Genomic DNA, 16,538 nt, shown 5'->3' with positions numbered 1-16,538 from the left:
TACCATGTTATTCTCTCCTCTCTCTATGGAGGAGAAAACCCGGTGTGAAGGAGCTCTCTCTCTGTGTGTGTGTGTGTGTGTGTGTGTGTGTGTGTGTGTGTGTGTGTGTGTGAGTGTGTGTGTGTGTGTGAGTGTGCTGCTGCTGCCTGACTGCTGTTTCTGAGAGCGTCGTTTCTGTCACCATGTTGTGGTTGCCATGGAGACAGAAACAAGCGTCCCTCCCCTCTCTCAGATCACACACACACACACACACACACAGCGTGTGCGTGCGTGCGCGCACACACACACACACACACACACACACACACACACACACACACACACACACACACACACACACACACACACACACACACACACACACACACACACACACACACACACACACACACACACACACACACACACACACACACACACACACACACACACACACGGGGGGACTCCCCTGGGAGACCGAATGTTGTCCAAACACAGTCTAATGATTCTTCCTGTTCCCTCATGGTTCTTATATGTCAAGGTTTCCACCTTAACTCTGAGGGTGTACAAATGGAACCTTATGTCTGTAACTCTGAGAGTGTACATGATCTACACATGGAACCAAATGGACCCGTGTACACTCTCAGAGTTACAGACCTGTAAGGGTCCATTTGGGACCCCAGAGAGTGCCCGAAATCCACCACTACTTAGAGATCCCCTGTCTAATTAGTGTCTAAAGCAGTGGTTTTCAACGTTTTTCATGCCAAGGACCCCTAAATTGATATACATTTGGCCCTGGACCCCCCAACTCAAAATGTTTTGTACCAGGGACCCCCAGAAGAGAAGATGTGTGTAAAAAAAATTGCAAAATTCTTCAAACATTTTCGAAAATGTTTAAAAAAATAGCCAATGTATACAATATGGATAAAGGGTTGAAAATGTATTCACACCTTTTGCTGGGGACCACCTTAGCCCTGGTCCAGAGTGTTAGTGAGTTATCTGAGAAGTTCCAGGGACCACCTGGAACCCCCTCAAGGACCACTGGTGGTCCCCGGACCACTGGTTGAGAACCACTGGTCTAAAGAGCTCATATAGTCTGTATGTTCAACTAAAGCCTGGGACAGTCGGCTTTGATTATAAATAAAACAAGATCCACGTTTATATTGTTTGGACGTCACACGCACACGCGCGCGCACGCGCACACACACACACACACACACACACACACACACACACACACACACACACACATGTAACACTCAACAGTGCAGAGAAACGTGGTGTTTAAACAACAACACTAACTCTCTAAACAACACACATTGACACATAAAACATTGTGACGACTATAAACACACTTTAGTTTCAAGTCTGAACAAATCATTCATGTTTCACTTCAACAACAAACCCAACGAGCTGAGACTTGCTTTAAGAAGAACATCTTAAATCTACTTTCTTTCTTTCTTCCATTCCATCCAGATTCAAACATAGATCATAGCCTACTCTATAGTGAGCAGACATTTAGAATAGTCTATCAAACATTAGCCTTAGATCAAGACTAATAGATGTATTTTATCGATGTTGACATTTTTACATCTACGAGTCATCCCTCCCCCCCCAGTTTGTCCTGGAAGGTCACCAGTAAAGCCCGTATTTCCCCAAACATGTACAAATGGTAAATATAAGATGCTAACCCGGTTGCCCCAAATGTTAACTAGGTGTCCGTCGTGTTTTTGTAATGTATTAATCCATATTTATCTATAAAGAAGTGTTTTAATCCCGTCTGTGGCCGATTCTGTCTGAAGTTCCCAATGGGCGGTAAAGACGGGGCGCATCCGGTGAAAGCCGGAATGACACTCAATGTAAACAGGAAGTAAACGGCGTTCGTTCACAGACGGGATTATAACACTTCTTTATCGAAGAATATAGACTAATACATTACACAAACACACCGGACACATAGTTAACATTTGGGTCAAGCGGGTAAAACACCTTATATTTAGCATTTGTACATGTTTGGAGAAATACAGGCTTTACTGGTGACATTACAGGACTAACTGGAGGGGGGTGGAGCTAAGACTCTCGTAGATACACAAATGTCAACATCGATAAAATACATCTTCTATAGTGTTGGCCTAAGGCTGATCAAACATGAAGCCAGAGGATGAAACGCTTTGTCAAAGCTGACAACAAAATAAAGGTTCCATCACTTTTCTCTTGTTTTATCCGTTAGTCCGTCAGGACGCTGAGCAGATCAACTCAAACTAACGGACATTTTCTCCTTAAACTCTTCAGAACGCTGTTCAGGGGGCTCAACTTTTTACCACCGCGATCTGCACACACACACACACACACACACACACACACACACACACACACAACGCGACACAATGTGTCCGATGTTAGTTCCTCAGGCTCTACTACGAGCTACAACTAGAAGCACTTTAAGTTTAGACTTTAAACTCACCATGTTCTACAGTTGAGGTCTGGCCTGTCCTGGGACGAACAGAGGAACAGAACAGAGTGGTGAAGGAGGAGAAGGAGGGGTGATGGCTTCCACATTCCTAAATCCCTGCTTTAGGAGAAGAGAAGAGAAGAGGGGGGATGGGAGAGGAAACCCTCACAGTGTGGCGCTGCTCTGTGTGTGTGTGTGTGTGTGTGTGTGTGTGTGTGTGTGTGTGTGTGTGTGTGTGTGTGTGTGTGTGTGTCTGCGTGCACCACGCTGGTACACGCGCACGCACACACACACACACACACACACACACACACACACACACACACACACACACACACACACACACACACACACACACAGCAGATATAAATCATTATATTATAAAACATACATTTAGCTTTAGCCCTATTTTATACCTAGACAATTTGAAAATTGCAGATCTACAAGCTCACAAGGCGTTGTGAGCTTGTAGATCTGCTATTTTCAAACATTGTAGTACTTTTACTTTTGGTACTTTAAGCATATTTTGATGCCAATACTTTTGTACTTTTTTTTACTCAAGTAACATTTTGAACACATAGGCCTTTTACTTGTAACAGAGTATTTTTATAATGTGGTATTGCTCCTTTTACTTTAGAATGTGAGTACTTTTTCCACACGGCACACTGGAGCTGCTGAGATACAAACTATAATTATAACTAGAAAAAACCCTAACCCTGCTCCTCGGAGCTCAGGTCTCCGCCAGGTCAGGTAGCTTATTTTGGGCCAGCAATGTTTGGATTCAGTCATTATACAGAGGGTATTGCATAGACACTAAATGCCAATCTTAGCCAATCAGGATGGAATATGAAAAATCGGACAGATCCATCTTGATCACATGGCTGTAGAGATAATGTGTACCGATGTGCGTGATATTTGGACAAAATTATCTGCAAAATGTATTTATTTATGCAAAAATCGGCCTCCTGGTGGCGCTATAACAGGACAATGTGAAAAGGGTGGCATTTCTTACTCTGCCTACTAGTGGGAATGTGCGTGCAAAGTTTCACGCCAATCCAATCCAGTTATAGGTAACAACGTGAATCGGCCTGTTATAGCGCCACCATGAGGCTGATTTGGCCTAGTGGGAATGTGCGTGCAAAATTTCATGGCAATCTGACCTTGCGTTCATGATTTGAGGCATTTTGTTCAAAAGAGAACACTCCTGCTAGCTTTGGAAGCCAATCTTAGCCAATCAGGATGGAATATGAAAAATTCGACAGATCCATCTTGATCACGTGGCTATAGAGATGATGTGCACCGATTCGCGTGATGTTTGGACACAATCTGTAGGAGTAAATAGCCAAAAATGTGTTTCGCAAAAAACATTTGGGCAACTGGTTCTGCTCTGGGAGTGTGTGAGCACAGTTTCACACCAATCGGTCCAACGGTGCCGGAGATTAGCTGTTCACAGACGGACAGACGCACAGACACACATGGGTATAAACATAGTCTCAGCCACGCCTTTGGCCTGGTGGAGACAATAAACAGGGGCATTCATATCAGTTTGAGATGCTTTGCAGTATTCAGAAATATAAAACAACATATTAGTTGTTGGAGAACGTGGGAGACAGTCAGATATGCTTAAAGGGCAAGACCACTCTGGTAGAGGTTTGGATTGCCATGATGTAACTCCAAAGGTGAACTGAAAGAAATAAAAAATAATTGTAATCATTAAAAAATATGCTCCTCATTGACTTACATTGATTGTACAGTGAAACAGCTCTCAAAGTCCCTCTTTTAGTACGTAAACAAACACAAACAAAGATGATTCAGACATTATAGAACATCACCAAACCCAGTGATGTTTTTTTTTAATAAAAATGTCAACTTCTTGTTGATTTTGCAATATTTATTAAGAAGAAAACCAGGACTGGATCCGCGGGTCTGGATCCGGATTTTAAAATAGTAAAATCGTCAGGTTACATCATGGCAAGGTAACTACACAACCCAAACCTCTACCAAAGTGGTCTTGCCCTTTAAATGTCCATGTTCAAGTATGTTCAAATAATGTCTATAGGCTTACTTTATATTACTTCATGTTCAAAGCATGTATATAAACCTACTTTACATGACTTCAGACCATTTTCCTTTCTTTCTTTTTTGTCCTTTTCTCCCTTGAAACCAATTCCAGTTCAAGCCCATTGAGTTAACCCTTAGTAGCCTGTTAGATGTGTGCTACAAATACAACTTTAGTAACTGCTGTTGAGGGATAACTTTGAATGCAAATTGTAGGGAGTGTGTGTGTGTGTGTGTGTGTGTGTGTGTGTGTGTGTGTGTGTGTGTGTGTGTGTGTGTGTGTGTGTGTGTGTGTGTGTGTGTGTGTGACTGTCGACAGCTGGAAACAATGGATGCAAGTGATCTGGGCCCAGGTGTGAAATGGTGTCAGCAGGAAGGCTAGGAACCCAGTGTGAAATGTAGTCTATATCTCAATAACCGACATCTATCTAATCAAATATCAACTCAGAACACCTGCTCATACCAACCTGCGCTGCTTGGTTTTATGCTTTTATCCAACATGACATCCATAAACAAACACACCATGTCATTTACAACTAAACGTTGCTCTCAACAATGTTTTTGAAAACATTTGAAGTGAGAAATAGACGATGCAGTAAGTAACCGAACATGCATTCTATCTGATCCACTACACGTCCTTGTTTTCCGAGGCGACTGTGTCCGCCCAGCAACAACACTTATGTAGTCAGGGGATATTAAAAAAAGTCTTGGAATAAATTCCTTACCAAAAAAAATCTTCACCAATGTGTTTGTAAAGGTGTCTAGTAACACATCTCACAAAGACTGAAATGCAGTATCTATCCCAATCTCAATGGGCTTTTTACACAAAAAGTATACATGGCTATGGCCGTTTTTAGCCCAAGGAGTGGTTTTGGTGCAAAACAAATGATTGCAATGGATTCAGAATTATAAAAACACCCTAGTTTGACCCCTCACATGCTACTTAAAACAGAATTAAATTTGGATTCTTTTTTGGATTTTTTTTTTAACCAAGGTTATGGTGGGTACCCCAACTTTAAGGAGCTGTCAACAAATCTCCTAGGGATACTGAATTTCAGTCTTTGTGAGATGTGTTACTAGACACCTTTACAAACACATTGGTGAAGATTTTTTTTGGTAAGGAATTTATTCCAAGATTGGAAAATATTCTGCTAATATCCCCTGACTATATGGAATACTTTCATTGGTGTCAAGGAAATACCCTTTTTTATTGTTACTTTTGGGTCAATTCATTAATATATTTATTAAGTAGCCGTGTAATAAGCGCTCCACGCCGGTGCATTAGTCGGGTGATAATTATAATTACCAACTACCCGTCAATTATCCCTTGCATAATAATTGACTAACAACTTGCTATGAATGGACTATTACTAAACAATGGATGGTAACATTTTGGCTTATAAGGTCTCTGATTGGAACCATTCACTTTGTTGTTGAAAAGGGGGCCGGGCCACTAAACCTGGACAATGGAAAACACACACACACACACACACACACACACACACACACACACACACACACACACACACACACACACACACACACACACACACACACACACACACACACACATTTCGGGTGAACGGCAATGTAAAATGACATTTTGCCATATTCATGTCTCATAATAGTGTTAAAGGTAGGGTAAGTGATTTCTTTTTGGCTAAATGAAGTGTTAAATAGCTCTATATTGTGATAGTAATCATTGCTATAGAGTGTTTGTTCAGTAACAGGAGTCTCCATGTCTCTCCAGCTCTTTATTAAACAGAAAATGCATTTTTTGGTTGGGATACCAATGTTATCCAATCAGGATAGAGAACTCAGTCAGGATACAGAAGACAAGTGAAATTGGAAGTGATAACACAAAGAAATGAACAGACTAAATTGGAACTGAAACACTATAAAAAATGAAGCTTATAAATGGGTACTCTCTCCTAATTGGCTGAAATTGTGTCACCTACCTGAAAATGTATTTTCTGTTTATTAAAGAGCTGGAGAGACATGGAGTCTCCTGTGACTGAACAAACACTCTATAGCAATGATTACTACAGTATATACCCAGGTGCTCATCCAGGCTCTTGTCATCTCCCGCCTGGACTACTGCAACTGCTCCGGCATCTGCCATCAGACCTCTGGAGCTCGTTCAGAAAGCTGCGGCTCGTCTGGTGTTCAACCGCCCCAAGTTCTCCCACACAACTATCCTTCTCCGTTCTCTACACTGGCTACCCGTAGCGGCTCGCATCCAGTTTAAAACCCTGGTGCTAGCCTATAGGGCAGTGAAAGGAACAGCTCCTTCTTACCTCCGGGCTATGGTCGATGCTTACACCCCTGCCCGACCACTTTGGTCTGCCGCCTCGGGGCGACTGATTGCCTCGTCGCCCAGTGGTCCTTCTGGCCGATCCACACGGTCACAACGTTTTTCTGTTCTGGCCCCACAGTGGTGGAATGAACTCCCCACTGATGTCAGGACAGCAGAGTCACTGCCCATCTTTCACCGCAGGCTGAAAACCCACCTCTTCAGGAAACACTACCCTTCCTCTTTGCCTGGCCTACTCGTTGTTAACTAGTTGTACGAACTCTTTTTTTATTGTTTTATTGGATCTTGTTTATTCAATACACTTATTTGTTTTAGCTCTTGCTCATTTGATTTTCCTATTTGTCTCATCTGTTTAAGACAGTATGAAGCTGATATATAGCACTTTTACCTTAGCGCTAGGTATACTCTTAGTTGCTTGTTTTAGAAGAGAATGCAGTTAAGACTTCTGGTGATTAGTAGTTTCGTTCCCTACCTATGTTCAATGCACTTATTGTAAGTCACTTTGGATAAAAGCGTCTGCGAAATGACTGTACTGTAATGTAATGTAATGTAATGCATACAGAATATAGAGCTTTAACCTTTTAACATAAAGCTTTTTGTTTTAACCAAAACATATCACGTACCCTACCTTTAGTACGATCAGTTGATCTGCCCCAGAGTGTAGAAGAGAGAGTAACGACACACTTTAATCTCGCCGCAAAGCGGGGCTGCTATGGGCTATAGTTCCAAACATTGGAACTATGTCATTGAGATAGACAGAGCACTTCCGCATTCCATTCTTACAACGGGAGTCAACGCTAGTGTCATAACTCTTATACTCTTATACGGCTCTGATCTGCCCTCTTGTAATTATGAAGGACCCATGAACTTTAAGGCATTGGTTCTCAAAGTGTCCTCCCTCAGGGGTCCTTGAGGGAGTTCCAGGGGGTCCCCAGCTAAATGGTATTTAGGAACCAAATGGACCCTTATGGGTCTGTAACTCTGAGAGTGTACAAATGGAACCAAATGGACCCTTATGGGTCTGTAACTCTGAGAGTGTACAAATGGAACCAAATGGACCCTTATGGGTCTGTAACTCTGAGAGTGTACAAATGGAACCAAATGGACCCTTATGGGTCTGTAACTCTGAGAGTGTACAAATCGAACCAAATGGACCCTAACGGGTCCATTTGGTTCGATTTTTACACTCTCAGAGTTAAATTAAAATTGATTTTACGATATAAATTGGGGTCCAAGAGATAGAAATGCCATTAAATGGGGGTCCGTAGCCTCTAATGCATGTCAAACTGGGGGTCCAAGAAATTAAAATGGTTGAAAATCACTGCTATAGAGCCGTAAAAATCTTCTCTTATGGGGGTCCTTCGCATATCTTTTCGAATGGGGGTCCACGGGCTGATAAGTGTCAATGTGGGGGTCCTTGACATGAAAAGGTTTGAGAACCACTGCTTTAAGGAGCCAAAGGTCAAAGAATATATATGATCAACGCACGCCAAACATTTCCTATACGTTTGAATGAAACGACACAAAACAATACCTTATCAACGCAATGATGGACAATGTTTCCTAAAGCTTTTATTAGAACATTCATTTAAAAAACAAAAAAACATCTTTACATAATACATCTTTAATTAAAAAAAAAGTGACAATTCGTTGAAACAAAAAACAAAAACAAAAAGAGTGAAGAGATGTAAACAGAGATGTAAATAGAGATGTAAATAGATGCAGAAGCAAAGCGGAGCGTTCAGAAGTCATTAAATATCCCAGCAGGGTTTTTCTTTTTTTTTAGAGCGGAACGAGAAGAGGAAATAAAAGTCTACAGCAGCTACAGAGACCAGAGTATTGCTGTTAAAGGGATAGTTCACCCAAAAAATGACTTATTTTCTATCAATTACACACCTCATGAGGCCTTGAATTGATTGAGAGTTTTTCGTTTTTGTCTCATTCCTGAGACAATAATCTGATGACCGGCGGAAAGATGCTAATGTCTCTGATAGGAGACTTTGTGTCTCCTACCGGAGACTCTGCCTAACCGGTCCGCAGGTCATCAAATTATTGTTTTAGGAATGAGACAAAAACAAAATAATGTCCATGAATTCAAGTCTCCATGGGGTGTGTAATCGATAGGAAAAAAAAGTCACTTTGGGGGTGAATTATCCCTTTAACACCTTCTGCATGCCAAGAACACTCCTACAGCTAAAAGCTGTGTGTGTGTATGTATGTGTGTGTGTGTGTGTGTGTGTGTGTGTGTGTGTGCGTGTGTGTGTGTGTGTGTGCGCGCGTGCGTGTGCGTGCGTGTGCGTGTGCGTGTGCGTGTGCGTGTGTGTGTGTGTGTGTGTGAGCTGACTTTCTCCACATCCACAGTGACCTGTCCCAGTTATTGGTCCACATGCTCCTTTAATGCGTCCCTGACCCCTGACCCCTAACCCCTGTCCATGAGCCTGGGTGTGAGCTGGTTGCTACTATGTGTGAAGAGCTTTAAAGGAATAGTTCACCCAAAAAAATACTTTTTTTCTATGGATTAGTCACTCCATGGAGACTTGAATTCATGGATATTTTTTTGTTTGTTTGTGTCTCATTCCTAAGTCAATAATGTGATGACCAGAGGACCGGTAGGAGACACGCCGGTCATCAAATTATTGTCTTAGGAATGAGACAAAAACTGAAAAAATATATATGCATGAATTCAAGTCTCCATGGTGTGACTCATATGTAGATAAAAAAAGACATTTTTGGGGGGTGAACTATCCCTTTAAATCATACACTAAAAGCTACGAGGGGGGGGGGTTGTGTTTTCACGCCAGTCTGTGCGACAGGCAGCAGTCTGTCTGTCTGTACGTACGTTGTGTGTTGTTGTGGTTGTTGTTACTTCTTGCGGTAGTCGTCTGCATACGCTCTGTGGTCGTCCTGCTCGGGGAACTGGTCTCCGTATCCCCGCAGAATGTCCTGGAAGCTGGGCATGCCCTGTCCGCCGCCGCGAGGAGGCGGGTAGGGCAGGTAGGGCTCCTCCTGCTGGCCGCTCTGGAAAGGCTCCGCCTCGCCCTGCCCCGCCTCGGCGTCGGACGGCGCCGCCTCCTCCTCCGCCTCGGCCTCGGGCTCGTCGTAGCGGCGGAGCCGGCAGTCGCGGTCGTACTCGGGGTCGCAGTGGGGGTTGTCGGGCTCCACGACGCCGCTCCGCGAGCCGTCGGCGTTGAGGTGCGGCTCGTAGGCCTCGGCCGGGTAGGCCTGGCCGCCGCGGTGGGGGGGGGGGCCTCCGGAGCGGGGGCGGGTGGGGGCGGCGGCAGTCGGGAAGCAGTCGCGGTCGTAGCCGATGTAGCAGTCGTAGCCCTCCTTGGTCTTACCGGGCGGGCCCAGAGGGTGGCGCTGCTGCTGCTGCTCCTCCTCCTGGTGGGCGGGTTCTTCTGCCTCCTGGAAGAACGGGTGCTGCTGCCGGGGGGCGGCGCCGCCGCGGCGATGCATGGCGGCCGCCGCCTCGCGGAACATGGCGAAAGGGTCGTTGGGGTCGGCCTCCGGGTAGGACTGTCACGGTCACAACATGTTTAAGTTGACGGTTAATTGTCTTCAAATAATTAACGGTTTAATTGTGTGTTTTGTTCTTTGAACATTTGGGACAAAATATGAATCAAATAAATCAGGGGTCTTCAACGTTTTCAGGCCAAGGACCCCCTAGCTGAGAGAGAGATGAAGCAGGGACCCCCTAGCTGAGAGAGAGATGAAGCAGGGACCCCCACTACATATCGTATAGATGAGAGATGAAGCAGGGAGGGACCCCCTCTATATTTTATAAAATTGTGTTTTAGATTAAACCTTTTTTGTTTACTTGGTCTGCTCTTTTTCCCCCCTCTACACCTATATACCTCTTTGCCAAAAAATAGCAGATCTACAAGCTCACAACGCCTCGCAGCGCGAGGCGTTGTGAGCTTGTAGATCTGCTATTTTTGGCTAAAGTTCTCCTCAGAAAAAAGGATGCTAGGGTTTAAGTGGTTAAGGTAAAAAACAATATGACACAAAGATTTGGCTGACCCCCTGCAGTAACTCTGAGGACCCCCTAGGGGTCCCGGACCCTCTGTTGAAGACCCCTGAAATAAAACATTCTGTTTGGCTTTTTAATCAAAAATTGCACACGGCAGAATATGACAAATAACTTAAATATACAAAGAAATTATTGCCATATTTAATTTAAAGAGGTGGTGCCATGGTTTTGTACTTTTTCTGTTTTTCATGTGTCTATGAGGTTGATAAAACTTCATTAAGCCCCCCTGGTGGTGTTTGTATGGTGTTTTATGTCTTCTCTGACTATTTGGAGTTTCTACCTGGAGGCTGAAACCCTGAGGGTCAAACGTGCCAATAGAGAAACAGCGCTTTAGTGACATAGTAAAATTGTACCCGCCCCCTCATTATCATAACACAACAGGTGTGGGCATGAGGAGGGACTAGGACAGGTGGGTGGTGCTAAGGTGGTGGAGGAGGTGCTAAGGTGAGATTCAGGTATACTTAATGAACTGGAGGCGTGTCCACATAAAAACATAATTTTAACACTTTCTGTATACTTTTTTGAAAAAAATCTTCCTCCTGGTATAACCATAATACCTGATGATTATGTTTTAGGGGGGGGGGGGGAAATCACTGGAAATCACGGCACTCCGTCTTTAACTTTTATACATGTAAAGCAGAAATAGCTTCGGGACGCGTTGTAAGCTTGTAGATCTGACAAGCTGTAAGCTTGTAGATCTGCTATTTCTGCTTTTTACCAGGTTGCAAAACCTGGTCTACATCTACACTCGCTAGTCCTGACTTTCTTTGCTAGTCGTGAATTTTTCCTCATTGGCTGGTCCCTCAGCCAATCTGGGCTCAATGCCCTCTCAGAATATGGGATCTAAGGACGACCCGCAATACTGTGTTTGGCCACTGTATGTATCTCTATGAACTGTGGCACTGTTCCTCATTTGGCCTTTCAACGTTGCCATGTTTAGTGAGAGAAATAAGCAACCATATGGGATCTAAATACGTTGCCATGTTTAGTGAGAGAAATAAGCAACCATTTGGGATCTAAATACGTTGCCATGTTTAGTGAGAGAAATAAGCAACCATATGGGATCTAAATACGTTGCCATGTTTAGTGAGAGAAATAAGCAACCATATGGGATCTAAATACGTTGCCATGTTTAGTGAGAGAAATAAGCAGCCATATGGGATCTAAATACGTTGCCATGTTTAGTGAGAGAAATAAGCAACCATATGGGATCTAAATACATTGCCATGTTTAGTGAGAGAAATAAGCAACCATATGGGATCTAAATACGTTGCCATGTTTAGTGAGAGAAATAAGCAGCCATATGGGATCTAAATACGTTGCCATGTTTAGTGAGAGAAATAAGCAACCATATGGGATCTAAATACGTTGCCATGTTTAGTGAGAGAAATAAGCAACCATATGGGATCTAAATACGTTGCCATGTTTAGTGAGAGAAATAAGCAACCATATGGGATCTAAATACGTTGCCATGTTTAGTGAGAGAAATAAGCAACCTGGTATAATATTTTTTTTTAATATCTTGTTTTTATACGCATTTGAAAATGTGTGAACATTTTGCAACATGTAGACGATTATCTCAAATAATTGCGATTAGACGATGATGTAATACTTGTGTGAAAGGGCCTACCTCCGGGGCGGGGGGAGGAGGGGGGGCGGCGGGGCCCATGCGAGGGGCGTAGGGGTCGTTGCCCTGGGCGTTGGCCATGTAGCGCCGCAGCATGGCCAGCTGGTCATTGGCCGGCGGCGAAGGGGGAGGGGCCTGGCGGTACATGGCGTACTGGTCATTGGCTGTTGATGATGGGGGCGGAGCTTGACGATACCTGCAGTGGGTGGAAAAAAAAGCATACTCGAATGTTTTACTTCAGTAAAAGTATCAATACTGCAAATGTTACAATTAAAAGTACAAAAGTATTGGTATCAAAATGTACTTAAAGTGCCAAAAGTAAAAGTACTAAAATGTTTGAAAATAGCAGATCTACAAGCTCACAACGCGTCGCATCGCGACGCGTTGTGAGCTTGTAGATCTGCTATTTTCAAATAGCCTATAGGTATAAAATAGGGCTAAAGTGGTTGATGTATGTTTTATAATGTAATATATTTATATCTGCAAAGTAACTAGTAACTAAAGTTTTCAAATAATTGTAGTGGAGTAAAAATACAGTATTTGCCTCTGAGATGTAGTGGAGTAGAAGTAAAAGCATGAGACAGCAAAAAAATACCTCAAAACTGTCAAGGACGACTTCACCGATTTTCAACCTATCTTCATATAATAGGTCCTCACTAATACTCATGATAAAATGGTACCATTTTTTTCTACTCGGTCTGTGTCTCAGAGGAGGGCTGTGGACAGTCCAGAAACCCGTCTACCAGTGACATCATCGTTAGGCAGGATTTTTTTTTTCCAACAAGATTTCACATTTTTTATTTAGATTTGTATTAACGCGAGAACAATGGCTTCTTTTATTGCATTGCAACTTTCCAGGAATAGAAAGCCTGCAGTTTCTAATTAGCTTGGATTCCCCATCGATGATGTCACTGGTAGACGGGACTCTGAACTGTCCAAAGCCCTCCTCTGAGACACAGACCGAGTAGGAAAAAAATGGTACCATTTTATCATGAGTATTAGTGAGGACCAATTATATGAAGACAGGTTGGAAATCGGTGAAGTCGTCCTGGAACTGTGTCATTTTTAGAATTGAGCTAAAAAGCATTATTTTACACTTAGGGCTATTCAAAAATAGCAGATCTACAAGCTCATAGCGCGGCGTGCCGCGCTATGAGCTTGTAGATCTGCTATTTTTGAAAAATCGTGAAAATATGTGCAAATCTTTGAAATATATATATTTTTAAAGCGAACATTTTTTAACTCAAATCTTTGCTTCTGGGGGGTTCCTGGAACAACATATTTTGATGGGGGTCCGCGGCCAAATCCATATAATTTTGGGGGTCCTTGACATGAAAAAGATTGAGCACCACTGATATAGAAACATATAGGTTTTTCAGAAAACTGTTGGGATTTAGGAGACATGTAGAATCGGCTTCAGGTCTCAATGGGTTAATAAGTACACTACTTGAGTAAATGTACTTCAGTTATACTTCACGCCCTCCGTACCTGGCGTAAGGGTCGTGGGCGGGCGGCGACGGGGGAGGGGCCTGGCGGTACCGGGCGTACGGGTCGCTCGCGGCCCTCTGGGCGTTGGTGAAGGCGTCCCTCAGGGCGGCGTACGGGTCCGCGTCCTGTTCGGCGTGTTGTTGTTGTTGTTCGGGAGGGGGAGGGGCCGCTCTGATGGCCGCCGCGGCGGCCGCGGGCGCCTCGTCCCGGTGCTCGGCGTCCTGGTACTGGCGCGGCGGGGTGGAGAAGCGCGTGGCGGTCAGCGGGTTGCAGCCGTCCTCGAACAGGGGGTTGCAGGAGCCCGGGCCGGCGGGGGCGGGGGGGTTAGGGGCGCGGTTAGCCTGAAAAAAAGAATAAACGTTTTTTTTAATTTATTTAACCCTTTAAGCCCTGAAGAAGCATCTGTGTCACTTCTTGATTTACTCTTTGGCTATTCAAAAAATAGCGGATCTACAAGCTCATAGCGCGGCACCGAGTGCCGCGCTATGATCTTGAGATTTGAGTTTCAAAAGCGAACATTTGTAACTCAAATCTTTGCTTCTGGGGGATTTAACAGTTTTTTGGAAAAACTTATGTCGCCATAATATCAGCGGTTCTTTTTTCAATGTCAAGGACCCCCAAAATGACATGTATTTAGCCACGGACCCCCATCTAAAAATATATGTTTCAGGGACCCCCGGAAGCAAAGATTCGAGTTAAAATGTTTCGCTTTAAAACAATATATATATATTAAAAGATTTGCACACATTTTCATGATTTTTTGAATAGCCAAAGTGTAAAATAATGCTTTTTAGCTCAAATCAAAAAGTGACACAGATGCTTCTTCAGGGCTTCAAGGGTTAAAGCTTTCATGACATTCATTTTCTTTGAATTTATCATTATTATCATTATAATTTTTTTCTGACCTCAATTACACCCAAAAAAAACTGAACTTTGAACATTCAGTGTATTTTCGGTGGTCTGGGGTTTTATGAATAATTAACCTAAAAAAAAGTGCTGTGACTGGCCCCTGGACTTTGATGTCACAGTCCATTAATCCCGCCCCCTCTCCTCCCCTATACTTTAATGTTTTTTTTTTTTTTTAAAGTTGGACTTATGTCGGACCCCCGTCCCACCCAAAAGGAAACAAAAACAAAGGAAGGTTAAACCTGTACCACTAGAGAGGCAGCGTAGGCACAGCGGGGGTCCCTGAGCGGGTCACAGTCGGGGTACTGCAGGTAGAGGCCTGACGGGGCCTTCTGCACCAGCCTGGGCGAGCAGCCGGGGTCCGTCTTGGGGTCGCAGCCCAGGTGGGCGTAGGAGGGCAGGGGTCCGGCGGAGGGCTTGTGGCCGTAGGCGGCTCTCATGTGGTACTGGAGGCACTCCACGTCGTCAGCCTGGCAGATACGCAGTAGCTCCGCCTTCTGCTCCTGATTGGGCGGGGGGAGGGGGGGGGGGGGGAGTGTTAACACATCGACCGCCATGGAGCAGTGGTTGGAAAAAAGTACTCACGTTCTTTTTACTTAACCCTTTAAGCCCTGAAGAAGCATCTGTGTCACTTTTTGATTTGAGCTAAAAAAGCATTATTTTACACTTTGGGCTATTCAAAAAATAGCAGATCTACAAGCTCGTAGCGCGGCACCGAGTGCCGCGCTACGAGCTTGTAGATCTGCTATTTTTGAAAAATCGTGAAAATGTGTGCAAATCTTTAGTTTTAATATATATATATTGTTTTAAGGCGAAACATTTTAACTTGAATCTTTGCTTCCGGGGGTCCCTGAAACATATATTTTTAGATGGGGGTCCGTGGCTAAATACATGTCATTTTGGGGGTCCTTGACATGGAAAAAAGAACCGCTGATATTATGGCGACATAAGTTTTTTGAAAAAACTGTTAAATCCCCCAGAAGCAAAGATTTGAGTTACAAATGTTCACTTTTGAAACTCAAATCTCAAGATTTGCAAAAAAATAACGATATTTCTAAAATAGCAGATCTACAAGCTCATAGCGCGGCACTCGGTGCCGCGCTATGAGCTTGTAGATCTGCTATTTTTTGAATAGCCAAAGAGTAAAAAAAAGCTTTTTAGCTCAAATCAAAAAGTGACACAGATGCTTCTTCACTTAAAGGGTTAAGTGAAAAGTATCAATACTGCAATGTAGTAGCCATGTAACGATTTACCGTACATCAATTTAAATAGATTTAACGAACGGGTGACGATTTAAATCGATTTAATAAAAAATGTATTAATCGTGATGCAAAAAATTGCCAGAAGGAAAGTTTGGACCAGGTGGAAAACTTAAAGTAATACTGGTAACGTTTTCAGTAAAACTAAAGTTAAAGATATACTTTACTAAAGTAAAGTATATCTTTTGTGAGTGGCAAATGTTTCACAACACCCACTCCAAGAATTTCACCCCCGAAAGCCTTTTATTTATACATTTTCTATTGAACGCCGTCGAGCATGACTTTCCCTCGAAAATGACGTAATCTGGCCGGAAATGGAAGCGGAAATCCACGGGGTTCCTGCTTGGCCAGGAACTACCGCGCCGGTTTCCTGTTTGGCCAGGAACTACCGCGCTAATAACAAAAGGAAACTCACGCTGATTTTA

At 43.5% G+C, this 16,538-nt stretch overlaps 1 protein-coding gene across 1 annotated transcript in view; it reads right to left on the bottom strand.

Annotated features, from left to right (window-relative positions):
* Window positions 1-9,488: 9,488 nt before the first annotated feature.
* and1 (actinodin1) overlaps window positions 9,489-16,538 on the bottom strand; it is a 31,309-nt gene continuing 24,259 nt past the window's right edge. The window contains exons 6-9 of the mRNA XM_084048533.1: window positions 15,103-15,357; window positions 13,949-14,289; window positions 12,464-12,656; window positions 9,489-10,319 (exon numbers count right to left, since the gene is read on the bottom strand). Of these exons, the coding sequence (XP_083904659.1) occupies window positions 9,666-10,319; window positions 12,464-12,656; window positions 13,949-14,289; window positions 15,103-15,357 (1,443 nt within the window). The 3' untranslated portion in view covers window positions 9,489-9,665. The remainder of the gene's footprint in view (window positions 10,320-12,463; window positions 12,657-13,948; window positions 14,290-15,102; window positions 15,358-16,538) is intronic.

This window comes from Gymnoscopelus microlampas, assembly GCF_963454915.1.
Source record: "Gymnoscopelus microlampas genome assembly, chromosome: 22".
NCBI classification, from domain to species: domain Eukaryota; kingdom Metazoa; phylum Chordata; class Actinopteri; order Myctophiformes; family Myctophidae; genus Gymnoscopelus; species Gymnoscopelus microlampas.
This window is presented reverse-complemented; position numbering and strand designations above follow the sequence as displayed.